The sequence below is a fragment of the Trichinella spiralis genome (genome assembly GCF_000181795.1).
Source record: "Trichinella spiralis strain ISS 195 chromosome Unknown Scfld9, whole genome shotgun sequence".
In the NCBI taxonomy this organism is placed as follows: domain Eukaryota; kingdom Metazoa; phylum Nematoda; class Enoplea; order Trichinellida; family Trichinellidae; genus Trichinella; species Trichinella spiralis.
In genome coordinates, this window is record NW_003526948.1 from 380,236 (window position 1) to 406,319 (window position 26,084).

Below are 26,084 nucleotides of genomic sequence, written 5' to 3' on the forward strand. Positions count from 1 at the left end.
AATATTTTATTAATGGCTGTCAATCATTTAGCATGCCTTAGCTGTACAGATATCATTTATTCTACTATCATTCTTATTTACAAAGCGGTGCATTTGTTCAGTCTTCTTTTGAACTTCCTCCAGTTATGCAAATTACAGATGCTTTATCAATTAATTTATCACTTACAGCGTTGAAACTATTTATTTGATAATTGTTCGATCTGCATTTGAGATTTTCACCGGGGGTTGAGGAGATTGTAATCGGCACCTAACGTTTCGCTAAAATGATACAATTTTTTAAATCTGTTTTTCGATTATATGTTCAATTTTAATTGATTGATCGATCGATTTTAATACGATTATTTGTTCAGAAAAGCAGAATACATTTACAGTATTAATATATATGAACTAAGTCATGCGAAGTCTGTTTTATGTAATAAACACTAATGATGAATGCTTGGCGACGAAGTTTGCGGATTGGTAGCTTGAAAAGTTGTGTTGATTTCATCATTTTCAAAAGTTGCAAGAAAAATATGCCAGAATTTGTAATTTTGATTGACAACAATAAGGAATGAAAATCTTTTAACGGTATTTTAGGGAAAACAGCAATTTATTATAAATTCAAGGAAAATTTAAGAGATGATAAAGGTAAATAAAGAAAGGGAACTTTTACAACAAAGACCTGCAATAACAATCCATTATTTAAAGCAACTGCTTTAACTAATCAAATTCAAAGTAGCTCATGAGTGATGATTTCTAAAAAATCAACAGCTGATACTTTTGGTTGAATGTTGTTTGTTAGATAAACTTGCTGCTCTGCTTAAATATTGCATTTATGCTATTCAACAACATCATATGGCTTTACTCTGGTACATTTTTATCTTTTTGCACCTTTTTATTCTTGCAAAGTCACTACCACCACCTTATACTGCAGAATGTCTTGTTGGCAATGGTCAGCCTTTGTATAGAAATGCAAGCGCTCCTTCATTTGCTGTTGATTTAAATGCTCCTGCTGAAAAAAGGTGGTCACAGATAGCTCACAATTATAGATTTGAAATTGCAGAACTTACAGAAGTAAGTGTAAGGTATTTTGAAATAATAGAAAATTAGCTTTAACATCTCATTTCAGGCTGTTCGTAATTTAACCAGACCTGTGTTGAATGGAAGATTTACAATTTTTATTCAAAAGTTTTTTGGCAAATGGATTGAAAAACTGCCTCATCCATATAGGGAAGAAATCATAGGCATTGCGCAAATTGTAAACGTCCCAGTTGGTGAAATAGTTCTTTATAATGTTTTTTATGAAGTTTTTACACTTTGCACTTCAATTGTGGCAGAGGACGCAAATGGAAATATGTATGCAGCTCGAAATCTTGACTTCGGCATGCTGCTTGGTATGTTGCTAAAAGATGCAAACGTAGAATTATATATTGCTAATGAAAACTAGAACTTTTCCCACATATGTGTAAAATGCTAAAAAGATTAAAAAGTAGTTATTCTTATTTTACTTTAATTAACTCGGGATCAAGCAATGTTGTATTTCTATGTTTTCCTTAATTTTATTGATTGATATATGTAATGTTCGTTGTATTTAATTTGAAACCTAATTAACAACTACCTATTATTTTCAACTTATGCTAAATAAACATGATGTACAAAGGCAGTGTTAAAAATTAAAGTTTGATTCATTTCCCAGAATGTTAACATTGCAAATGATTATAAGTTGATGATGTAATTGTTCAATACAATAAATGTATGGAAAATGAATCATTTTGACGTGCTAAATATGAATTACATCTGTTGTTTAAAGTATGCCTTTTCAGGTTGGGACTCAATACATCATGATTGGACAATGACAGAAATTTTGAGAAAATTAGTCATTAATATTGAATGGGAACGTGATGGAAAATTGTTGTACAAATCAGCAGGCTTTGCTGGTTTCATTGGAGTGTTGACTGCTGTGAAACCTGGAAAATTTACTGTTTCAATTAACGAACGATTTGCAAAAAATGGTGGTTTCATTGGATTACTAGAATGGATTTTGAAAATTGAACAAGCAAAATGGGTGACATGGCTAACAAGAGAAGTTATGGAAAACGCGGATCACTTCCAAGAAGCAGTCTTCAGTTTATCAGTTGTTCATCTAATGGCACCGGTCTATTTCATTGTTAGTGGAAATGAAACTGGTGAACAGTTTTTTAAATTATTTATTTTTTAAACGTCACTTTTTCATATTATTGACATTTATTGAGATTCATTTTCAAGAAGCATAATTTTGTGTCACCTGTATTTTGGAATGGAATTTATATCATAAAAACTTCATTTTAACAGTTATTTCCTTCATTTATCAAAGCAATAGTATTATTTTATTACTTTAAAATTTTATTCTGGCATCAGTTTAAGTGCAATTTTGCGTATGTTGCATTGTTTACTTTAAAATACTAATATCATTCTTATATACAGGTGAAGGAGCAGTAATTACCAGATCTAGGAAAGAGGCTTTGGATATTCGAAATCTGGATAAAAATAGAGCAGATTCGTGGTATTTATTGCAAACAAATTATGACCCTTGGGAAACGCCTTCGCCATTGGATGATCGTCGAACTCCAGGCAATCAGTGTATGAATAAATTAGGGAAAGAAAACGTCTCCTTTGATGGACTCTATGCTGTACTTTCATCAAAACCCGTTTTAAACAAAATGACAGTGTTTACATCGTTAATGCATGCCACATCAGGAGCATTGGATACTCAAATACAAAAATGCAGTAACCCTTGTTGGCCAATATAACACTGCATAGCAATTAAACTCGGACATCTACAATTATGATAATAAATTCAAAATTCATAATAATATTTTATGCAAATTGAATAATTATACTTATTATTTGAAGTTATAATTCTCTGAAATACAAAAATAATCTGATTGCCAGAGATTAAAATAAAAAAAAGAATATGTGAATAATTTTCGTTCTTTTTTCTTGAAATCATTTCGTGCAAACCTTTGGTGCAGATTCGTTTCTGGAACACTTGCTCTTGTTAGCATCGGTTTTGCATTGCAAATGCACCACATTGTGATATTCTAAAGTGAACAGAAAATAGACAAATAAATAATAATGATAATAAGCAATTGAATTGAAATTGCTAAATAAAAGTTGCATAGTTTTTCACTGATGCAACGAACAGTAGTAAAATTGCTTTCTGGTTTCGTGCAAATGCTGAACGTGCAATGCATGCCCCACTGGCATTGATGCTAGACGTGCTGTTTTTTTCTTCTTAAATTATAAATTATGATATTTTATAAATATGAAATAATGGGAACATTAATTTTTACCATCACACGAGCTTGCTGATTTGAAGAGCCTAATTGCAGCACGTTTAAGATTGAACTGAACTGGTCTTCAACATTTTTCATATCTTCTCCACCCCTATCACATATACTGTTACAGTTGAAATGACAAACTGCTCTCTGCAAGTAGATGACAAAGTGTTAATGCATTATAAACGTAACATTAAACATTTTCTTAACAATGCAAATTCTATAAACATAAATTGTCTATTTTTGAAATCCTTTTTTTGTTTATGTACAGATGAATCAGAAAATACGGAATTTCATTACTTTTCCCTTTTGATAATCTTAATAATTTCGAATGAAAATGAAATTATTATCCATAAAATGCGCAACATATTAAATTATTTAATGACAAAAGAATAATATTTGTTGCAATGCATTTCAATCTCACAACATGACTACTATGCAACATTGCTCATTCTATTTATTTAAATCAATTCTAGTCATTTGTTCATTGTAATAAAATTGTACCAGGAACGATGAAACTTTTTTGAATTAGAGAAACAGCACAGTAAAAAAGAGTACTTTTTTGACATTTAGTTGTCTTGTTAAATGATGCGTGATTCATTTAACTTTTTACTTCAGTAGTTCTACAAATTTATTTGCAAAAGCGAATTGTCAGCTTAAACAATGTTTAAAATGCGTCTGCCAGACAAACGGTCGTTTCAGAATTTTGATTTTATCCGTATTTTGTTTGATCAATGCAATCATTTTAACCGCTTTATATGTTCTTTTTGCTATTAGTCACCGGTACTGTCAGTTTTGAATCAGAAGTTCTATTACAAATATAAATAAAATGAATTGTACTCTGATGAAGTATACTTTAGATTCTACATTTTGCATTCATTAATAATTTTGTCTTATACAACTAAAAGCGTTTATATTTTACTATGCAAGTTTCTGAGCTCATCAGAAGCCTACGAAAACTGACTTTCAAAATTTGGCAAACTGATTCACGTACTAAAAATTTGTTGAAAATGCAATGCAACCGACAAACGTTTAGGAATAGAATTTTAAATTTTTTTCATTGATTAAATTACAACTTAAATTGAATCATAAAATAAACAACTCGATACTGAAAATTATTTAAAACTATTGATCTTCTCTTTCGCGCTGGAATAATTTTGTAAAACTTACATTCAATGACGCATCACTACGATAAACAGTCAGCATTAGTATCATCCCACTGAAACAACGGTGACCGATAAAAATACTTTTTTCAGATTCTGTTTATTCGAATACTTTTTTAAAATTTCGTTTAAAAAGATTTTAACAAAATTTTGTATTAGCTGACAGTCATTTTAGGGTCCCTTGTAAAGTTCAACAATAAAAATTATTTTATGATTATGCACCTTTTACATTATTTAATTTCTTCATCTTATTTCAATATTTAAAGTTATTTCTCATGAAGATGAGCAATTTGTAAAATTAATTTTTTTCAATCGTACAGTAAGTCTTGGCTTTACTTAGTTATCCAATACAGTCCCATTAGTCATACTGTAAAGTGCGTACCGACAATTATTGGTTGTGCACGAATACATTGTGAAGAATAAGTAGGTTTTCTTTATGCTGTTCTTAGCTTTCCAACTTTATCCTTTATCGAAAGGTTGTTCAAGTTCATTTCGGCGGCACAACGGTATCATACGACTGTGCTGATAGGTATGAAACGAGATGTGAGTGTCAGCTGGCCAAACTTGGCAGAAATTTCCAGGTGAGTATATCTTTTTCAAAAAATTTCTGCTTCGTTTCATCCTAGTATTTTTTATGTTACTTTCTGTTTTGTTACATTTTGTTTCATAATTTATACTATTTGTTTTTGATGCTTGATTCGATTTCAAAATAATTGACCATTTTATGTTTATTTTTTGCCGGTTAGCTAACGTGGGCAAAGTTCAAAATTTGCTTTTGCAATGTTTGAAAAGCGATTTGAATTTGTAACGGTTTTCATTGGAAACGATGCAGTGCATATTTATTTTGTTTTTTTTTGTAATTTTTTTCCTGTAGTAGAACGCCGTCAACTTCGTTTTCAATATGCTGTTTGATCAAGTCCCACTCTTTAACTGCTAGTAGTCAAAGTGTCGAAGCCTGCCAGCTGTCGTTTGCTGACAATGGAGTCGATTTAGCTGCGACTGCTTCGCATGGTGTGCATAAGCATTTCGCAGACGGCAGCCGGAGAAGTTGTAGTGGTGACGACGGGACGCCAATGAAGCTTGCCGTCGACCGCGGAGCGCCAGTGAAGCTTTCCAAATCAGTCGAATGCGTCGGCCCGGGTACGGTCAGAGTTAATCTCGGCTGCTCAAAATCTGAAGTAGATTTATCACAACTGAGTGCTGCCAGTCGACTGTCAGAAAAACGCTTTTCACTCGGTGACCAAAGTTCGTTGGCGCAACGTTTGCACGACAGCAGCAACGAAGAAGACCCTGCTGGGACTACTGCTCTGACAGCTAATCCAGCGGACCAGCAGAAGGAGCTGTTGAAATTTGTCGACAATGCTGTGCACCTTGATCGATCTTTCAGCTCGACTCCGTCGATAGATGTGGACTCGAGTCTTGCTTATTTCGCTGTATTGCCGCGCGGTATTTGCTGTATTTGTGCTTATCTTGTTACGTTGCTTGTTAATTTTCTTTTTGTTTTCTTCAGACAAACCCAACGAAGTATCCAGAGAACGACTGCGACAAATTCGAGCCTCATCGATGGTGGTGCCAGCAATTACACCTCGTCTGCCACTGATGGGCTTACTTCCGAAAGCTGTTGGCAAAGCTTCGAACGACAAGTACGTGAAATAATAGTCTTCTCTTTTGTGTCTTCTTTTTGTTTATTAACTTCGTCCGTTCACGAAGCATAAAGTACTCGTGCTCCAGTAATCGCGCTTGCTGTTCGGTAAACAAAGCAAACTGCTCTCTTTTCTTTACCCAGCGAAGAAAAATACCGTATTACAGAAAAGATAGACAAGCACAATATTTTTTAAGTTTTTTTTTCTTCTTGATAAGGATGTGGTTTTCCACTTTCAACGCGTGTTTGTTTTATCTTTTATCATTCGTCGTTGACATTTTACTTCTTGTCACTTATCCAGGAATTTAGTTTTTTGGGAAACATTGCCATTTTGTTTGTCCAATTTTTGCATAGATATACGCATATTTGTCTTGAGTTGTTGATTATGCAGATGTAATTTGGCATGTTTTGGTAATTGTTGTTTTTTTTTCTAAAATTCCTTTTATAAGCGCTTGCATTTTTAAATACAACAACGTACAGTCAGTTTTTGTCGTGAAGTGGAAGTTCTCTGTTTGTGTTGTTGGGTTGCTTTGAAATTTGTTCATAGTTTCGTTTAAGAAAGTATTGTTTGAGCTGTTCTTTTTTTATGTCAACTATTATTACCAGAGGAAAGCACCGGTTGGTATTTTTTGAAAGTTGGAATTGAATCGATCTTTTTCTTTTTTCGATGCTGTGTATTTTGCACTCGTCATGCTGCAAGGTTGCACTACCTGGTGGCAGATTATTTTTTGTTTTCGATTTGTGTAAAAGGATATTTTTTAAATTATTATAATATTATTTTCCCGACAAAATTTCAAATTACCAAAAAAAAGAAAGAGAAAGGTAATTTGAAAATTTTTTACCATTTCAGTCCGATTGGTTTATATTTAAAAATGTGCAGGTAGGTAAATTCACAGTTGAAGTATTGTGTAAAGTTTTAAAGTGGATTTAAAGTTTAATCGTGAATAGTTGTTGTGGGTTAGTTTTATCGGAACAGTGTCGTCTGTGTTTGGTATGATTCGTTGTGCTAGCGTTCACAATTTTAGAGTCGATCTCAAGTCTATTGAAAAAGTACTGAAGTTGCGCTCTTCGAAGAAGCATGCTAAAGTGAAAGTGAGCAGATGATATTTTCCAATTCGTTGCTATTCGACTATTGCGAATTTTTAAATTCAAGGAGAAAAAGCAGCACGTTTGGTTGCAGTGCCAAGAAAAAGCCGGCCTGAACTGTGACATTTGTAACAAAGCAGAAGGGAATTATTCGTTTGTTCGTTGCACTGGTGAGAAGCATTGAAACTTACATCTTATATCTATCTGTCTATGTATACATACAATTGTTCAATCGTCTAATTTCAGAATGTCACGCTGTTTTACATTCTCATTGCAAAACTGCTGCTAATAAAGCCAGTTGTTCTAGAGGCAAAGCTGCGTCGAAAGTATTCACAAATTTATTTAATTAAGAAGAAGAAAAAAATTATTTATATATTTATTTATATATGTGTGTGTGATTATTTCTTTCATTTATTTATTAGCATTCCTCAGTGATGTTTCAAACTAGGCCGCTGAGTCTTGTTAGTCGTTTCAGCAGCTTCCGTTCAGGTAATTTATTTTTAAATAATACATTTTGCTTTTTTCTTCCAAGCAAATGTGTGTCCGTCTGCTTTTGAATAATAATTCATTCTTCTGCCGTGATGAATTCAGATTCCAGTAGTAGTGTAATTGGGCAAATTTATGCGGAAACATCCAATCGAAGTGGCCCACTGCCGCAATCAGCCGATTGTGTAATATCTGTTTTGCCCGACGGGGCAGGTGTTTATACGATGTGAGTTGTTATTTTTCAAAGAAAAAGCTTTTTAGCTTTAACATTTTTCACTTACTCTTTTCAATTTATTAAAAAAAAAATTTTTTTCTCAGACCTGATGAAAAATGGGCAGAATTGGGTCTGTGGTCAGCAGAGGCGGACGGAAATTGGTGGAGCACTGGTCGAGGAAAAGTGGCAAGGAATTACATGTCGACCAAAGAAGTGAAGCGGCAGGATATTATACACGGTTTATTATGCAGAGAAACTAGAGCTATAAAATATCCTAAACCATTGCTGCAACTGTTTTTTAGAGCTGGTCACTACTGAACGGCATCATTGCATTACGCTTGTTCTCTTGAAACATGTTAATAATTTTTATTCGTTGCAATTTTTCAACTCCCACTCTGAAATTCGGTTCATTTTTTGTAGACTTATTTCGATGGACTGTTGGGGTTGAATATTTTGACCAACGATGAATTGAACATGCTGATGCCCCACTTGGAATTGTTGCTTGAAGTCCATCTTCATTTTCTTCAGCTGTTGAAGAAGAAAGTCGACGAGTCGGTAGTGGTGGAGAATGTGCACGAGATTTTTATCGAACAGGCAAATTTTTTAAATGCCTATTTATTTATTTATTTATTTTGTTTACTTTATAAGACAGATTGTGCTTATCTGATGATGTTTTTGTTTGTTGTATTCATTTCGAATTTTGCTTGCAGTTTACTGGCGGAGTGGCTGAGAAAATGCAACTGGCATATACGACATTTTGTTCAAGAAAAGATTTCAGTGTTCAAGAATATCACCGACTTTGTCAGGCGAGCCCAAATTTTAGCATCTTCATGGAAGTAAGAATTATTAATAATAATAATAATATTTTTTTGTAATCAATTATCAATTTAGAATATGAACAAACTGCCTTATTTCAAAGCGCGCAGTCTTCCGGATTGTTTGCTTTTGGTCACGCAACGTTTGTCCAAGTATCATTCATTCGTTGAAAGTTTGAGAAAAAATACTGGTAAAATGAAGAAATTTATTCCAATATTTCATTTTTGATTGCCCCATTGGATAATTTTGAATATTCATTTCAGAAGATGCTTTGCTAAAGGATGAGATTCTTAAAGCTGAACAAGCGGTGAAAAAACTGGTGGCCAACGTGGACCAAGGAATTGGTGATATTCAGTTGCAACAGCTATGCAAAGAAATTGTTGCTCAAATGGACACGAAAGAGTCGACAACATTTTTGGGGAAAACATTTACAGTTCGTTGATATTTTATATGCTTTTCAAATAGCTGAATTTTTTCTATTATTAGAAAAATGAGTTATTATCCAATACGAGGACTTTACTGCACGCCGGTGATGTTTATTGGCAAAATGCGATGAGAAAGCCTACCGGTAAACTACTTCTTTCTTTTCCATACTTCTCTTATATATATATTATTTTTAGAAGTGAAAATGTTGCTCTTTTCTGATATTATTGTTTTTTTGCAACGAGTGGGAAATAGCTATGCATTTTTTTCACAAGACAACAAGGTGGTTTTGTGGTCGATTTTCCATTTTGCCCAGTCTTTTTGAAAATATTCTATTCAAAATTAGGAATGCATCATTTCGTTGCTAAAATTGATTGTGCGTGAAAAAGCTGGTCGGTCTGGTTCGCAAGGTCTGTATCTCATTTCAGCTGCCCCTTCCCATGCTGAAATGTACGAGATCATTTGCCACACGAAGAAGATGCTCGCCTCTTGGACCGAGCGAATTCAGCGAGCAGTTGATGTCTGTCCGCCTGCAGGTACACACAACCATCCAAAGCAATTTTCCACATTTATATACCACGATTATGCTTTTTTTTAATTTTCTCTTTTTTTTCAACCTCAACTTTACTGATCAATTTTAAGCTATTGAAGAGCGTCCTTCTTCTGAATCTGTTTTCGCCGTGGAGCATGAAGAACAGTTGAAAACTTTATTTGGTACACAATTTTCATTTTCTTCTATCATCACATAACAGCATTGAATCTGAATATATGAATTTGCTTATTGAAAAAATTTATTAAATAAAATTCATTCTGTTATTCAATTACTTTTCAGGAAAAGTGAACAGCTGCAACGACGAGTTGAAAAAATTATTAGACTGTCAAATTGAAGCGTATGGTGAAATTTTGGTGAGTTTTTTTGAATTATTATCAATCTATTTTATAAAGCGATCATTGCTGAGCATTCAATTCGTTGGTTTGTATTTTTAAGCAACTTGTTCACAAGATGAATATTCCGGATGAAGAGGAACGAATGAAAGTGGGCAACTATTCTGTTTTATAAAATTTTCCAATGTTCACACATAGCCGAGGTTCGTTTTAGATCATGAAAACTATTGACGAATGCTTGCCGGCGAAGATTGCGGCTACAGCTGTTGCCAGATGTAAGTGAACGAGTGCTTGTGTCTGTTTTGAAAAATTGCATTTTTTCCATCCCTTGCACTAAATGATCTTTTCCATATTTCACAGTTGCTGATTTGATGTCACAGCTTGTAAGAGAGCGTTGTAAGCAGCAGTTGTTGAATTTGGCTTGCCCGGCTGATACTGCAACAGCCCAGACAACAACATCCAGCGATGGTTCCAATATCAATCGATCCCAGACATTCCATGGCATGCGTAACGACAGCAAAAAGTCAAGTAGGCATTTGCATTTTTGCAATTAAAATGCAATTACTATTTGATATTCAAATTCAGTAAAGTTTTATGTTGTAAAAATCAGTTTGTGAAAGTAATAGGAAAAAGGTAAAAAGATGGATATCGATTTGAATAATACACAAAAAGTAGTTTCATTATTATTTTCAGTTTTCAAAACAGATGCTTTGTTTATTGTTAGCTGTGTTATTTGTTATTTAAAAGTTGGTTTTTTCGAAACATTTTTACATTTGTTACACATATTTTTAGAATTGTATCGGAAACGTGTAACTGTCTCTGGCATACCGCAACGTTGTGAAGAAAATCGTATTGTAGTAAGTTTTGTATCACATTATGAAAAAGTGTGAATAGTATGAAATAGATTTCAATTATGTTTTGTCTTATTGAATCCTGATTAATAGTAATAATAATAATAAGATGCGATGTACGTTTAAGGAAACTGCAATAGATAATGGAATGAGCGGGGAAATTCATGCAGATTCGAAAAGTGCATTTTGTGCGGTGATGAGCCGGTTGAAAGATGCGGAAGTAATCTTGAAATTGATTGAAAATTCAATCTTACTCATGTTGTTCAAATTGTTTATTAATAATTTTTTTTCTCTTATTCAAGATTGAATTGGATGGAATGAAGCACGAGAAGGCAATGTGAGTTCTCTTTTTTCTTTCTTTTTCATATCTTTCCTTTTATCCTGAATTTCATCAACTTGCCACTCTTCTGTTATTATATTGTAAAAATTAATGCAAATTATTGTCGCCTTGTGTAAATATGATAAGTTTCCTTGTTGGAAGCATTCGTCATTTTAGCCATCTGTTGGTGTTTATTGTGTTTGCAAATGTTTAGGCTGCTGATAGAATTGGAGAAAGAGAAAAGCATTCGAAGTAGTAGCGCGCAAAATGTTTACAATGCTGGCTTGGAAGAGCTTCGTCGGTTGCATTCAGATTTTGAGAAACGGCGTAGTGAATTTCAGCAGTTGGTCGATGAGAAAAAATCCGATTTCGAACATAGGGAAAATGCCATTCGTGAAAAAGAGGTTTGTTTGTTTGCCTCTCATTTGATTCTTATAATACAGGTCGTCATTTTTATTGTTGTGGTTCCATTATTTGATTTGTGCTTTTAGGAACGATTGAATCGTGAGGATAGTGAATTGCAAAGCAAATGGCAATGCTTGCGTGAAGCGTGGGAAAAATTACAACTTTCCGGCGTTCCTATCCGGTCACTGACATCGCCATTGGCACCGAGTACAAGTTGCGCCGCTTACATTGCGACTTGCAATTCATCGACTAATGCATCGAATCCGGTTAATCATCCTGCTGCTGGCGGTGATAATAGTAATAATAGTGGTCCAATTGGGAAACAATCCAACAGCACCGTTGCTAATTCGACTCCCACTGTTGGCGTTGATGATAGCAGTAATATAACGTGCGTTCGTTCAGGCGTCGGTATATCCGGTGGCTCGACGAGCGCTTCTGCTGAAAAGCAGTCGTTTAGGAAGGTTCAAGTGCCACCGTATTTGTTGGGTTCATTTGTCCATAGTGGACGTTTGCCTGACGATCTAGTGCGTCAGCAGTTGCCGTCTAAGCTTCTCAAGGATGACATGTTCAATTCGTTGTCGTCGCGTTTCCAGTCCAGCATGAAGGAACGGCGGAAAGGTTCTCCGAAAGTAAAAGATAATCACTCAATCAACGTGAAGGGCAAGCAGAAATGAATAACTTGTAGTGAGATTTTCTTTTTTGTAGTTTTGCAATTTATTATAATTAATTTTTTTTACTTTTTTCTTTACCATGAACGGTGTCTTTTTATATGCCGGTTACTATCACACGCCATCATATCGCTCATTTTCTACTTTTACTTCACTGATTTCTGAGCAGTGCTGTTAATCTTCTTTTTATCTTTTTTAGTTTTCTTTTTCTTGTTTTTCGTAGCTACAGCTTTTTTTATTTTCATCATTTTACGCTTGAGCAGTTTAATTAAATGTTATAATTGATAATCTCAATTCAACATTATCTCTTTATATGTATATGCATATGTGCAAGATATGCAATAATGCATATTATATATGATGATATGCACATGCATATGCATATGCATATATATTGCCGAGGTTTGGTAGATACCATGTTGTTCGCGTGAATGAATCCACTTTTGGAAGCAGTGTGGCAGGGCAAGGGTTCAGTTGCGGAAAAAAGAGATTTCTCACGTTTATTCTCAATCGAATTCTCAATTCTTTAGCTTCAGCTTTTCCAGTCTCTCTGGCTTGTTCTTTTTCTTTTTTGTTTTCTACACCGAACAAATACACTGATAATAATAATAATAATAATAATAATAATAGGAATAATAATGATCTGATAGTGCCAGCTGGTTTGTTTGCTTGTTAGTTTGCCGTAAAGCATAGTTATGTGTATTTAGTGAAGAGTGGCTGAAATTCTGCTGGAACAGTGGCGCACTTTTGTCTTATCACTTAGTATCTTCATTCATTTTATCCTCTCTCACAGGTCGATAAGTAAACAGTGCGCTTCGATGTATGATAAGCTGCTGTTTTCGTTTGCTTGCTTATTTATTATTGTACATGGCTGATGATTGCATTGTTTCAAATCTGAAATCTGTTTCTCTTGTTTGTGAAATTGAACATTCTTTTATCATCTGCTTTCCGTGTTTGTTCGGAAGAGCATTTTTTGCCATTTCAACCTATCAAGTCGTATAATTGTGTGTGTGTGTGTGTGTGTGTTGTGGCTTTTAGTGAAGACAATCAAAAGCCCCTTCTAAATAGTGACTCTTCTCGAATGACTTCTGACCCTGCTATTTCTCCACTTCTGCATTATTTTGCACCCATCTTTCGACATTCTACTAGTGGCACAGCGAACGACAAGTTACGAATAGACACACGCACACGCTCACATAAAAAAAAGTGTCTTCAACAAAGCAGCATTCTTTGAATGCTGCATGAGAAAACTATTAGGAAACGCAATTACTTGCAGACTCATCGATCACCACATGCTGACCCACGCCTACGGCGGCTTGCTTATAGCCAATATTTATTTATATTACCGCTTATACTCTCCTCTCCTCCGTTGCATAGTTGCTAAAAACAGCGCCCGCCATTTTTCATCGGATGAAACGGCGGCTGATGTTCTATGTAGCAGCCTACTTTTGCTTGACGTTGTCATATGTTAAGCTGCTGTCATTTTGTCAGATCAAAGGGGACCGACGTATCTAGGCTCTGTTTTTTCACAATCAGTTGTTCTGCCAATGTTATGAAAAATTATGCCCAGTAGCGAAACATTCTTTTGAAAATGCCAAGGCACTTGGCAGCTTAACGTTTTGCCATTTTCAAAACGATTATATAATACTTTTAATATATTTTTGGTGCTTCCGAGATGCGGAAAATATTACTGAAATGAAAAAAAAGTACGATTGGCTTCGTCAGTTTTGCTGAAAATCTTATCAACAAAAATGTGCAAGAATTCAAGCATATGAAATGAATTATCAGTCAGATGATACATGAAATTAGACAGCTACTTGTTTTAGAGGTGCCGTGTTTTGACCGAACTTACAGTTTTGACCATCCGCATTAAGCATATACATACAGTAATTACTCTTACTCATTTATGTGTATTTATTTGTTTAACATCAGTTCATGATGCACTGATGACATTGAAAATCATTAGCAACCATTACAGAAAAAATCCAAACGAATGAATTATCATTCTTAAATACTTGGATTATTAAAACTTCTTCTTAGCATGTAAGTATCTCTTGTATTATTACATACAGTTATTCTTTTTTTACACTTTATTACTTTCATCATAATACGTTCATTACTTACTTATTATTAATAAGTTTCATTTAACAACATTTTATTTTCACTTCAATATACAATATATACTTAAAATATCGATAATAGTCACATTGTTAACACTAACTAATATTGGAGTTACAACGCAGTATTATTATATAAACTTTTCAAGCTTTATTCTTTTCATTGCAGAAATCAAAGAAAAGCTTTTAGTTTTAGTTCAGTGGATTTTGGACAAGATAGCATAATTTCCATATGAGCAATACTTCTTCTGCAGAATCGGCACATAATAAGACCGCAACCACCTGTTGCAACGATCTAGCAATAAAAACGGCTTACTGTAAATTATTTTCCAAGCATTTCTGTCAGCCATATAATCAGGTTCAAGCCTGGTTGAACGATTGGTGCTCAAATCAACCAAAAAATCACATTCATTCAGTTGAACGTATCGACTCAGCTCTTCTCTATTGTCGTCGTGCATATCTGTCGGTAAGAGGCGTGTGCGAGCTGGCAACGGTTCCAAAACAAATGGTTTTGGCAACTGTCCGGAAAATTCAGATTTCAAAAAATGCAACTGCACATTGGCAGGCAAATAAAAAGAGCTCGGAAAACGATACCACTCCTTCCCAACACACAGATTTCTTGGAACAAAATCATCAGGAATACGTTTGTAGACTTCACTGGGACCATCGAAATTGACCGTCAAATTGACAATGCGAGATATCGATAGTAGAAAAAATAATGCTATGAAAATAAATTGAAAAAATGAACGAAATTTTCCGCCAAACAGCTGCTTCAATAGACGATGGTACATTTCCATGCCGATTGCTGCTGTCGCACAAAGTAACGGATACATTGGAAATAAAAATCGTTCTTCTTTGTGAGGTTGAGTAAAGAATACAAGAATCCAAAGCGTCCATCCCATGTACAGTGGCCAAACTTTTCGAATATCTACATGATCATTCGGTCGTCTGTATCCGAGAAACAGTAACCCCAGCGTTGAGAATACGGACATCAGAAATACCACATTCCAATTCAGCCATAAATTTTTTACATAAAAGCTCAACGGCTCCGTACCATACCGATTAGGTCCGTCTGTGCCAAACACATTGTATAAAATAATGTTCAACGGCGCAATGACTAGTCGGCCAAAAAAGTAACTGTCTACTGGTATCATAAAAGCACAAATGAAACAACCACTGGCTAGTGTATGGATAAACAGTTTCCTCCACTGGCCACAAGAAATCATGTGCAGAGCTATGGGCAGTCCTAAATGAATGAATTGTCAACAGTAGTAATCCTCTTATCTGTGCATGGTTCCATTTTACCCAACAAAGCTGCAAATGGCCAGCACAACAATGCGCTAGCGGCAATAGACCACACTGCCACTGTATTTCTATCTGAAAGCCAAGCCGCATATGCACAACTGGTGAACGCCATTGCTAGACTGCTAGGAAGCAAAGCAGCACCGGACAAGAAAGATCCGCATCCGACTGATTGGAAAATTAAATAATAAAAGCCAACTGCAGACGAGAGCCTTTTGCAAATCACCACTGCAAATGAGACATCACAAGCAATGGTGAATGCTGAAATCCATACACGCATCAAGGTGAACAGGAATAATTTTGATGAAAACACACTGCTGATCAGTTTTGCTGGAATAGAAAAGAATAATAAAAAAGCGTAGGACCGGATTGCATACTGAGGTGAATATTCCCAAGTTTGCATGCCTGAACCATAGACAAGCATGTGCACTGGTTCCCAATAGTTGTAAACCTCATCACAGTCCATTATTGGACAAAGTAACGCAGCTGAAATTCGCAAAAATATCAAAGCCTTACAGACTTCCATTACTTTTATCGGTAACGATGATAATGCTCTTGAGGATAATTTTACATATGATTCACCTTTACATACGCGAGTGATGGATTGAAAATGCGCTAAATTCCGACGTCGCATGTCTGAAAAAAGTCAAAATTGATCCCTAAAAACAATAACGTTTTAACTATTTTATGTAGACTGTGAAGAACCAAACAGGCGAGATAATTCAGCCATGTTTTACATGAAATACATAAACAAAATTGTAGTCAATTTTAATCTTCTTGTCAACGAATGATCTGATCACATTTCTCATCATTAGTTACAAGACGTAATAGATCTTCCAACTTCGTTCTAACAAGAGAATCTTTTTCGGCGTAATTCTGAAATAAGTGTTAAAAATGGTTAACCTGAAATTGAAGTTAAAAAACTGAAAATTCATTCAGCCAAAACTGTGATTCAGGTAAACATAGCTACTTGTTAACGGAACAAAAATTTACAGCTCATAATTCTTAATAAGTTAAGCTATTAAAAAATCATTGTGAAGAACAATTTTCAAATAACGAAAGCATATTTTACCCACAAGAGCTCTTTTCCGATATGTTTTTCTTGCACAGCATCTCTTTCATTGGCATGGACCAAATAATACAAACTTACCAAATCGCAAGCAGCTTCAAGTCTACAAAAATTGTTCATAGAAAATTCGACATAATACAAAATATGAAATAATTAATCGTCATGTCAGTGCACTCATTAAAAATAACCTTTACCTCTTTTCTCGCAAAAATTTCACAAGTAAAGAATCAATGATTTTATTCAAGCACAAATAGAATACCATAGGGCCGTAAAATCTAGTAGATTGCAAATCCCACCACAACTCTCGACTGTTTAAATCATCATATACAACTTTACAAACCTAAAACTGATTTCATAAATAAAACTGCTACAAAAGTAATTAAATATATTATACTGACGCGAACAAAATTCGGATCATCTGGTTCAAATTGCACACAGGCCCATTCCAATACAAACAGATGTTGATTCCTAGATAATGCTTCCTAAAAAATGAAAACAAAAAGCTGATGTTTGTACGATAAACAATGCATGAACCTCTAGATATGGTGTTTGAAAAACTTTTGGAAGCTTAACAGACCGATATTTTTTAGGGTAATATGCTCGTATGATACGGTCTTTCTCAGATTTACTAGCGGTTCTCAGTTCACCGTTTGGTTCTCGAACTGCAACTGTACGCTCCTGTAAAAAAACAAACTGCAAAACTTGACTCGGTCTCAAAATTATTCATTTCCCACTCTCTCTTTTAATCCGAACTCTATATCAATAAAAACAAATTTAGACGTATCATGGCAGCTTGTGTCTGCATCTTTTGCTAAAACTGCTACTGCTTCTGTAGCTGGTGTCAGCATGGGTGGCATGGACAATAACTTTCTTGACTTCTCATCAAAAAAACTGTATGCCTGCAAACAATGATATTTAATGAAAACAAATATAATCATTTCTCATTCTTTTATTACTCGATTTAATTGGTTTTCAGTCATTAATTTTACAACTGGACGTTTCAGTGCAGAAATCTGTCGTTGTGAAAACAGCTTTTCAGGAACTACATCAGTCAGCTTTTTTAGAAGTGACTGAACTTCAGGTGCAGTAAACAGCCGTTCAACTTCAATGTTGCCAGCAGCCCAAGATAAGGTACGACGCCATAACTGGCAGTATTGATGGAGAAAAATCATTTCACAAATTGGATTTTATTACTAAAAACAGAACGTAATTCAGAATTTCATTTACTGTTAAAAACTTAACATAAATTTACATAGTAAAAACAAAAAGTAAAAACGAGAAATTAACGAGCTGAATACTGATACTAAAATTCACAATGAAAATATTCAGTATGTGATTAAAATACTATTTAACGCAAAATATTCTTCCATGAGTTCAGTTTAATTTTTATTAAACTTCTTTTCAGGGCAATTTGCAATTCCACAGTAAACTGAAAATAAAGTAATTACAGTTAATTTTCATGATTAAAGTGAAAACTAAATAATTTTTCTCCATAAATTTACAGAATAATAATAATAATAATAATAATAATAATAATAATAATAATAATAATAATAATAACAGTGAATTTATCAGTTACAGAATTTATACTGCATATCAACTAATAATCATGGTTTTTTTCTGATTTATATGAGGCTCTATTTCTTTGCTAATTCTTTTCAATTACTTTGTTATGAGACTCTTTATTCATTTTAAAAATTTTTTGCCTCATAAACTATATTTTAAACGCGCATGTTATAATGTTTGAAAATTCACACAAGTTTTTAGTATACACATTCCCTCAGGTGTCGAGGCCTTTTTGTTACACAAGAATTTATACAAGGAATATAATTCATCATTTTTTGTATTTTAAAAATTCATATTATTATTTGCTTCCAGTTTGCTTAAAATTTATATTTGTACTTGATTTTCCTGACCTGTAAGAAGATTCTGGTATTTATGTGGGGGGGGGGTTAACTAGGCTGCGGTTGTCCTTTGTCTATCCGTACCAGTCACAACTTGTAATTTATTATTTATGCATATTGGATATCTTTTCCATTCGCTTTTATTTTTGTTATATTTTGAATTTGCTAGTCATCGTAATTCTACCTTTCTATGAAAACCGTAGCTCGACGATTCAGTTTTACATTACTTTATAATAGCTGCAGTCGGTATATTTCTTGTTTTCATTTTGAAGCATTTAATGTTGACTTATGTCAGATAATTTTCCTGTTTATTATTTATTACTAAAAAATATCGCGTTTCAGGTATCATTTGCAATTTTTCCCTAAAGGTAATAACGTTAACCCACATTATTAGTTTCGTTGTGTGTAAATTTGATTCTCTGTAGTATTGGTTTTCCTCGAGCGGGCAAATATTCTGCTTTATAGTTTGTTTGAGTGTTACGTTAATTTTAGCGAATTTACAGCTAACCACATTATGGTGACGAAAGATGATGAATACGATTACTTATTTAAAGGTAACGATGATATATATATATATATATATATTTATATTTATTTATTTACTAATATTTCGTTTTTTTAGTGGTGCTTATTGGAGATTCAGGAGTTGGTAAGAGTAATTTATTATCCAGATTTACGAGAAACGAATTCAATTTGGAATCCAAGACGACCATTGGTGTGGAATTTGCTACTAGAAGTATCCAAGTCGACGGCAAAACGATAAAAGCTCAAATTTGGGATACTGCTGGGCAGGAACGTTACAGAGCTATTACTTCTGCATATTATCGCGGAGCCGTTGGTGCGCTCTTGGTTTACGACATTGCTAAAGTATGTACTGTTGATTGTTGTTTTGTTAGCTTATGTGATTTTTTATTCATAAACAGTTTTTTTATTTATTGATTTTAAATATGCAGAGTAATCATTTTTTTGTATTATAATCCTAATTTAAATTTGTAACTCAACAAATATTATAATGAATCCTTTGAGGTTATTTAGAAGATTAATTGATTTTTATTTTGCATATGCGAATGTTTTTCTTGGGTGTGACCTCTCATCTTGATAATCTCACAGTAGGCTCATGGAACAGAGCAGTGCTAAGAGAAAAAATATTGCATAAAAAAGAATGTGATTCATTTCAATGGAATTTTTAGTTTTCAGTGCGCTTTCTTTGCTTGTTTCCTGAACACGTCAGCACGGTCATGATACATTGAACTTTTATGCATGAAACGAAAGTTATTTTCAATAACAAAATTATGAAGGTTATTAATATTTGTAATTTTTTTTCACAGTATGGTTTACAAAATATGAAATGATATATTTCTAAGAAAATAGAACACTGCTTATTGAAAATTGTTTTAATAAACGGTAGATGTATAAAAATAAAAATGATTTTTTAAATTACTTTTATTCATAATAAGCTATTTCAAAATGTTTAGCAACTATAAAGAAAATAGAATGAATAATTACTGAAATGATTTCTGCAAATTGTTAAAAAAATATTGAACAGAATTGTTCATTGTGGGCTTTGTTCATGCTTCAGGTTACTTAGAAGATGAATTATACGTAGGATTAATTTTGAAATAAATATGGAATTATTAGCTTTTCTTTTTATTTGCTGTTCTTTATTGAATTCATTGAATACAGATTGATACAGAAGTTGATACAGTTAGTATCACTGGTGAGTCTTAAGGGAATATGTCAGGGATATTTAATAACCCCGGTTAGAGGGTATGGTTTTTTTTATTCGAATAAATATATTTTGTGATTTTCGATTATATGACATAAAATCAAGTTTTTTTGTAATATGAACAAATGTGATGTGTATATCTTGATAATTATTTTGTATTTTGTTTTCCATCCAGCACGTGACGTACGAAAACGTGGAAAGATGGCTAAAAGAGTTACGTGATCATGCTGACCAAAATATTGTCATTATGCTGGTTGGGAACAAGTCGGATTTGCGTCACCTACGCGCTGTGCCTAGCGATGAGGCGAAAGCGTATACTGAGCAGAATTGTCTCTCTTTCATTGAAACTTCTGCTCTGGATTCGACCAACGTCGAAGCAGCATTTACCAACATTTTAACTGGTATGTGGTTATGTTTATTTTTGCTTTGCTGAACAAATTTCTGTTTGACCAGGGCATTCAGACACTGATTTGCTTTGCTCTTATGCCTAATTTCCGTTGGGAGCAGTTTGTTTTTTCTTTATCTGCTTTTGTTTGTACGGCAATGCGAATATAACCCGTGGTTTCTTTCTGCAATTCGAATTTTCACAGTCGGCCTGAACTGTCGAGCTTTCTTTATTTTTTTTATTTTTTAAAATACTTCCAACTTTGACTACAGTATGCTGTTGGTTGGGTTGTTGCCATGCTGGAAGGGGAGAGGATTTATTGAATTCTTCCAATGGCGCGTTTAACTTTGTTCAGCATGTTTTTTCGTCTGCATGTAGATGTGATTTTTTTTTCATTTTTGTATGTTGTTGTTGTTGTTGTTTTGCTTGTTGTGTAGAAATCTATAAAATGGTCAGTTCGAAGCAGTTGTCCGAGGGGCGCCTGAGCGGCTCGATTATGCCGTCGAGCAACACGGTCAGCATACAGCCAACCACCAACTTCGGAGACAGACAACGCTTCTGTTGCTCGTGACTGCCTCCTGGAGATATTTTTCACTTTTTCCTTTCATCAGTACTTTTTCTACATTCATATTGTTCCTTTTTGTTTATTGCATGCTATTTGCTTAGTTAGCTTGTTAATTCAAGTGAACGCGAAATGAGAAAAGCAAATTGTACCACTTCAGTTGCTGCTGTAGCGAAAGTTTCCAAAGACCATTCACATTGATTTCTAATAATTATATTCAGATGTGTTTTGTTTATTTTCATTCATTTATTTATTTTGCACATTTTACGTGTGACAGTGTTTCATGTGATGAATTTAGTAACTAAAATATTGCTTTATTTTTGTAAAGAAAAAAACGTTCCATTCTTTCGTGTATACTTTTTGGATGACTTCATCAGTGACCGACCGTTCGACATGAAAAACTGCTCTAATTTCAATTTGTTCAACTTTCAACTGTAACGTCGGTAATACTTGCTTTTGCAAATGCAACCCATCAAAAATCTTATCCAATGAACATAATGCAAAACGTTAATATCTGCCATAGTAATGACTGAAGCATATGTGGAGAGTTTTTCATTGGCAACTGTTTAAGCAACAGCATTGGTATATTTAAGCATAACTGTTGTTTGTCAAATCTCATCTACAGTATTTTGAAAGATAATCAAGTTTAATAACATTGCAACAGTACTTTTCTTAGATAACTGAAGCGAGATGGGTTGAATGGGTTCGTTATTATATTGAAAAAGGTAAAATTATTTCATAGATGTAACTTTTTTAAATTATACATCGAGAGTTCTTTATATGTACTTAAGAAACTGTTTTGTTTCTTAATTATTTGTAAACTTATTCGAGTTTTTGATTTTTATTTGTTGCCATCTTTTTTGATACTTGATCAAAGTATGAATGTAAATCAATTACAAATTTTTTACTCATATATTTTTATTTTAATAGCACAGTTTATCTGGCGAATATATTTGATTGTTGGAACTTTATGTATTTGTAGCTTGTTTTTTTGTTTATTAGAAGTCAATTAAGCTGTATGCTTCATATTTCAGAGATTTACCGCAACGTTACACAACGTCGTGGACAAGTTGGTGATGAATCCTCAATACATAGAAGTTTGAACACAATCCAAGTAGCACCAACCGAGCCTGTTATTGATCGTTCTGGGATCAAATGTTGCAATCAATGAAAACAACGAATTTGTAACGTTGCAAAGAATATAATTTGTAATTTCGAAGCAACTGAACCATAATCATGATTATATTTTTATTTCTTTTTTTATAATAAAATCACCCTAACAGTTTTGCAGCATTTCATTTTTCGCTGCAAGTGAAATTTTGTTAGACTTGAAAACATTCTTTATCATTAGAGCCAGTGGAATTACAATTGGTTATTTTGCTTTAATGTTGCGCGCTGCAATATGAATATGATACAGTCATAAAATGAAATTTTTATTTAATAAATATAGTATATTATTTCAAAATGTAAAATATTAATTTAGAAGAAAAAATGTTATTCCAAATCTGATAAACCAAAAATGTCAATTTCTGAATTTAGAATAATGAATGATACATATTGAATAGTATAATTAAACTAAAGAAATGAAATGTTATTGTTTATCAAACGTTTTTTGTTATTTTTATTTTTCACAGCACTGCTCTTCGATTTTTCTTCCACTTTCATTCTGCATCCCATTTTTTCCCACGCTTGCCGTATCTTCTTTACTTTCAGAATAGTCTTCGTTTTTAGCTGTATAATAAATACTACTACCACTTTCAAATCCATTCAAAGCCGAATAGTAAGTTGTGCTGTTTGTCGATGGAAATGTCTCTGATGAGGAACCTGTTTGGTTTTTCACTGCTTTTTCCATGGTTTCGCCACTTTCCAAACGTTCACTGTTGTCGCTGCCCGACTCTGTATCACTGAGCTTGCCTTCAATCTGCTTGTTGTAACCTACCTCGATTACATAGGTAATCATTGGTTCGGTTAATATTGAATCATTTTTCCATAACTCAGTTGGTTTCTTCCACGTTTTTTCTTTCGGCGCAACAATCATATAAACGGAGAGATAATCATTTTTGTAGTCAAAATTCGAAGTTCTTAGTTTCAAAAACTGAATTTTCAAATAAAATTCACTTTTCGGATTAATTATTCCATATTTCGGCATTGGAATCAGCAAATGTTTGCGAGTGGAATCCACTTTGAAAGCAATACTGCTTTCCGTTGGATTGTAGATACGGATCTCTTCTTCATTTATTTCATCGTGGGATGGCGTTATCCGTATAAATTTCATCGGCTTCTTCATTTCAATCAAACATCCATGCTTACTGGAATTGAACATGCTTGGCGAATAAACTGGCTTGCACCTTGCAAACTTTCGACATAACATTGATTTCAAATAATACAGGTAATGAAACTCCGTTGTGAGTTGTTTAAAGTGGTTTAAAACAAGTTTTTAAAATAAAGCTTAAACTAAAAACTTTAAATTTAAACTTTTATTTTAGCAGAATTATCAATTGATGAATGAGCATAGGCGCCATACCCTGATTTTCGACATATGATTTTTGAAAATAAAGTGTCTACAGATCAGTTTTTGAACCTGAACAATAAGGAAGGTTTTTAAGATCAAATATTATTACTAAGGAATATGGAAATGCTATATAGCGTCGACTGGACACTTGTGACATTGAGTACAGGCAAACTGATGACATATTTTACTCACAATGGTATAATATATAACATACAACGGTTACTTAACTAAAAAAATTTATTGCTGCTTTGAATGTAGTAGTGCTATTTTAGTTGGTTTTGTCCTTTGTTTTGTCATTTTAGTTCTGTAAAGACAAGTATCGTGATTCATGACTGTGCTGTGCGAGTTTTCAAAAAGTTGGTCTCACCAGATGTCTCTGGGAGAGGTTTGTTTTGGTACTTTAAAGGCCAGTTAAAAATTGTCTTATGCAATGCGTATATTAGACCTAACTATCAGCAAAATATATTACAGTTACGCTTCATAAGAAAACATAAGTTACAGTTCGCCAATATCAATTTTGCTTGAACTAAACGCTGACAACTGTAGACTGTTTTCGTAGAGAATTTTTTAAAAGGATTGAATATTTATTAATTTTAAATAAATTAAAATAATTTACATTCTTTATTTTATGTTATATAAATTTTTTGTGAAAGTAAACTTTAATTCTTTCAAATATACTGTATGTACAATTATTTTGCAGTTGATACGTATTATCCTTATTAGTTCACTGAATATTTTATAATTAGTAAGAAATAGTTTCAAGATAACGTTTTTCTTGTAGATGAAGGTAGTCTTTCTGTTTATAAGTCCTGTTTATGTCGATGATTTTCCAGAAAAAAGTTGTCTATATGCTAAAACTTCAAAAAGTTCATTCATCATTATCAGCTGAAAGCTGATGTTGCAGCACTGTGTCCACAGTTCATGTATGTTATAATATAAAACGAACAAGCCGTTAAATTTGCATTACTGTCGAGGATATGTGGTCATTATTTTGTTTTCTTATTTTATTAGAAACATATTTTCTTTTAACCTTTTTCTGTTTTTCTGATGATTTCTTAATACATAAGGGTGATTCCCATTTCCCCTAATTAATATCTTTAAAACACTGTGCAGTTTCAATGCAGAGAACACTACAGGAAGAATATATCTGAAAAAAGGAATCACTGTAACACTTCATTGGAAGCCACACAAACGGAACAGACTTGCAGTATATATGCAGGTTTACTTTACTGAAAGTAAACATTTCATGGAATACAGTCCTTGTTTCCATCATTCTGATTAATTGAAGTCCTGATTGATACCACATGTGTGGCTACTTGAATTCACTTTCGCTAAGTAACAAAGATACAATGCTGATTTGCATAATTAGCATAATTTGTACTAGCCCAGAGATGAAATTCATTACAATTGCTATGAAATTAAACAAATTCACAATTTATATCTAATTATTGGGCTCATGCATGGTATTTGCTCGATTCTTTTGAGGAATCCAACAGTATGTACAGTGCAAATTATTCCCAGCGCCTCAGAAATTACAAGAATTGTAAAGTAATTTGATGATAAGTGCAAACAAAACTGTGACAAATAAAGGTATGTAAATTTTGAATAACGCGCAACCCATGATTTTTTGGGAAATTTGATAAAATTGAAGGTTTGAGCATTTGAAATTTATAGAATGAAAAGAATCGCATCTTGCACGAAAATAGCTTTCTGATGTGATAATGTTGGATAATTCATATCTCTAAAGTGTAATAAGTGAAAAAAATTCAATGAACAAAATTTTCAATTTTGAAAATGAATGTTATTTAAATGAAAAGCACGAATAATTCCTATTAAATGACTTCCTATTTTTGGAGAAAACATTCATAGTTGGGATGTAAAAATTAATGAAACAATTCCATTTGCATATTTATTTCTTTTTTGTTCTCCATTCCTTTGTATTTCGACTCCATTAAAATCTTATTTTTGTTACACTTTTTCAATATATCTCAACAAATACCCAATCAGGATCTGTCGGTATAATTTCATAATAATTGGAAAATAATTCTCTACCGACATAAATCAATTGCCTTAATTTTTTCAGAAAAAAATTTTTCTCGTAAATTGCAAAATTACATGGGCTACAGACTAGGTTGTTTTGGCAAAAAACGGCGAAAAATTTGATTTCCAAATTTGGAATATTTTTGATCGTAATAATTTTATACTGCTAAAATAAAGTGTTTTCTAAAATTTCAACACACACTTTTCAGTAGT

The 26,084-nt window shown here is 33.3% G+C and overlaps 6 protein-coding genes across 6 annotated transcripts; 3 read left to right on the top strand and 3 right to left on the bottom strand.

Annotated features, from left to right (window-relative positions):
* The first annotated feature begins 428 nt into the window (after positions 1–428).
* On the top strand, positions 429–2,768 carry Tsp_09460 (linear amide C-N hydrolase). The gene is made up of 7 exons (XM_003371191.1): positions 429–524; positions 606–627; positions 782–1,053; positions 1,109–1,253; positions 1,287–1,373; positions 1,803–2,165; positions 2,443–2,768. The coding sequence occupies exons 1-7, from the start codon at positions 429–431 to the stop codon at positions 2,766–2,768; spliced, it is 1,311 nt and encodes a 436-aa protein (XP_003371239.1).
* A 2,222-nt stretch (positions 2,769–4,990) lies between these two features.
* On the top strand, positions 4,991–12,260 carry Tsp_09459 (conserved hypothetical protein). The gene is made up of 16 exons (XM_003371192.1): positions 4,991–5,040; positions 5,334–6,102; positions 6,952–6,981; positions 7,255–7,357; positions 7,779–7,886; positions 8,967–9,136; positions 9,190–9,271; positions 9,555–9,662; positions 9,959–10,032; positions 10,226–10,286; positions 10,372–10,539; positions 10,705–10,868; positions 10,990–11,082; positions 11,165–11,199; positions 11,396–11,585; positions 11,673–12,260. The coding sequence occupies exons 1-16, from the start codon at positions 4,991–4,993 to the stop codon at positions 12,258–12,260; spliced, it is 2,793 nt and encodes a 930-aa protein (XP_003371240.1).
* A 2,308-nt stretch (positions 12,261–14,568) lies between these two features.
* Positions 14,569–16,307, bottom strand: Tsp_09458 (alpha-1,2-mannosyltransferase ALG9). Its single transcript, XM_003371193.1, has 2 exons — positions 15,677–16,307; positions 14,569–15,617 (listed from the first exon to the last, which is right to left on the bottom strand). The coding sequence occupies exons 1-2, from the start codon at positions 16,305–16,307 to the stop codon at positions 14,569–14,571; spliced, it is 1,680 nt and encodes a 559-aa protein (XP_003371241.1).
* A 146-nt stretch (positions 16,308–16,453) lies between these two features.
* On the bottom strand, positions 16,454–17,914 carry Tsp_09457 (conserved hypothetical protein). The gene is made up of 7 exons (XM_003371194.1): positions 17,699–17,914; positions 17,477–17,641; positions 17,277–17,420; positions 17,141–17,224; positions 16,937–17,082; positions 16,746–16,845; positions 16,454–16,549 (listed from the first exon to the last, which is right to left on the bottom strand). The coding sequence occupies exons 1-7, from the start codon at positions 17,912–17,914 to the stop codon at positions 16,454–16,456; spliced, it is 951 nt and encodes a 316-aa protein (XP_003371242.1).
* A 922-nt stretch (positions 17,915–18,836) lies between these two features.
* Tsp_09456 (GTP-binding protein Ypt3) lies at positions 18,837–21,520 on the top strand. Its single transcript, XM_003371195.1, has 9 exons — positions 18,837–18,892; positions 19,139–19,200; positions 19,269–19,513; positions 19,844–19,881; positions 20,330–20,405; positions 20,548–20,773; positions 21,030–21,115; positions 21,214–21,324; positions 21,428–21,520. The coding sequence occupies exons 1-9, from the start codon at positions 18,837–18,839 to the stop codon at positions 21,518–21,520; spliced, it is 993 nt and encodes a 330-aa protein (XP_003371243.1).
* Positions 21,521–22,940: 1,420 nt separating this feature from the next.
* Tsp_09455 (putative MSP domain protein) lies at positions 22,941–25,137 on the bottom strand. Its single transcript, XM_003371196.1, has 2 exons — positions 25,004–25,137; positions 22,941–23,628 (listed from the first exon to the last, which is right to left on the bottom strand). The coding sequence occupies exons 1-2, from the start codon at positions 25,135–25,137 to the stop codon at positions 22,941–22,943; spliced, it is 822 nt and encodes a 273-aa protein (XP_003371244.1).
* Between the last annotated feature and the right edge of the window lie 947 nt (positions 25,138–26,084).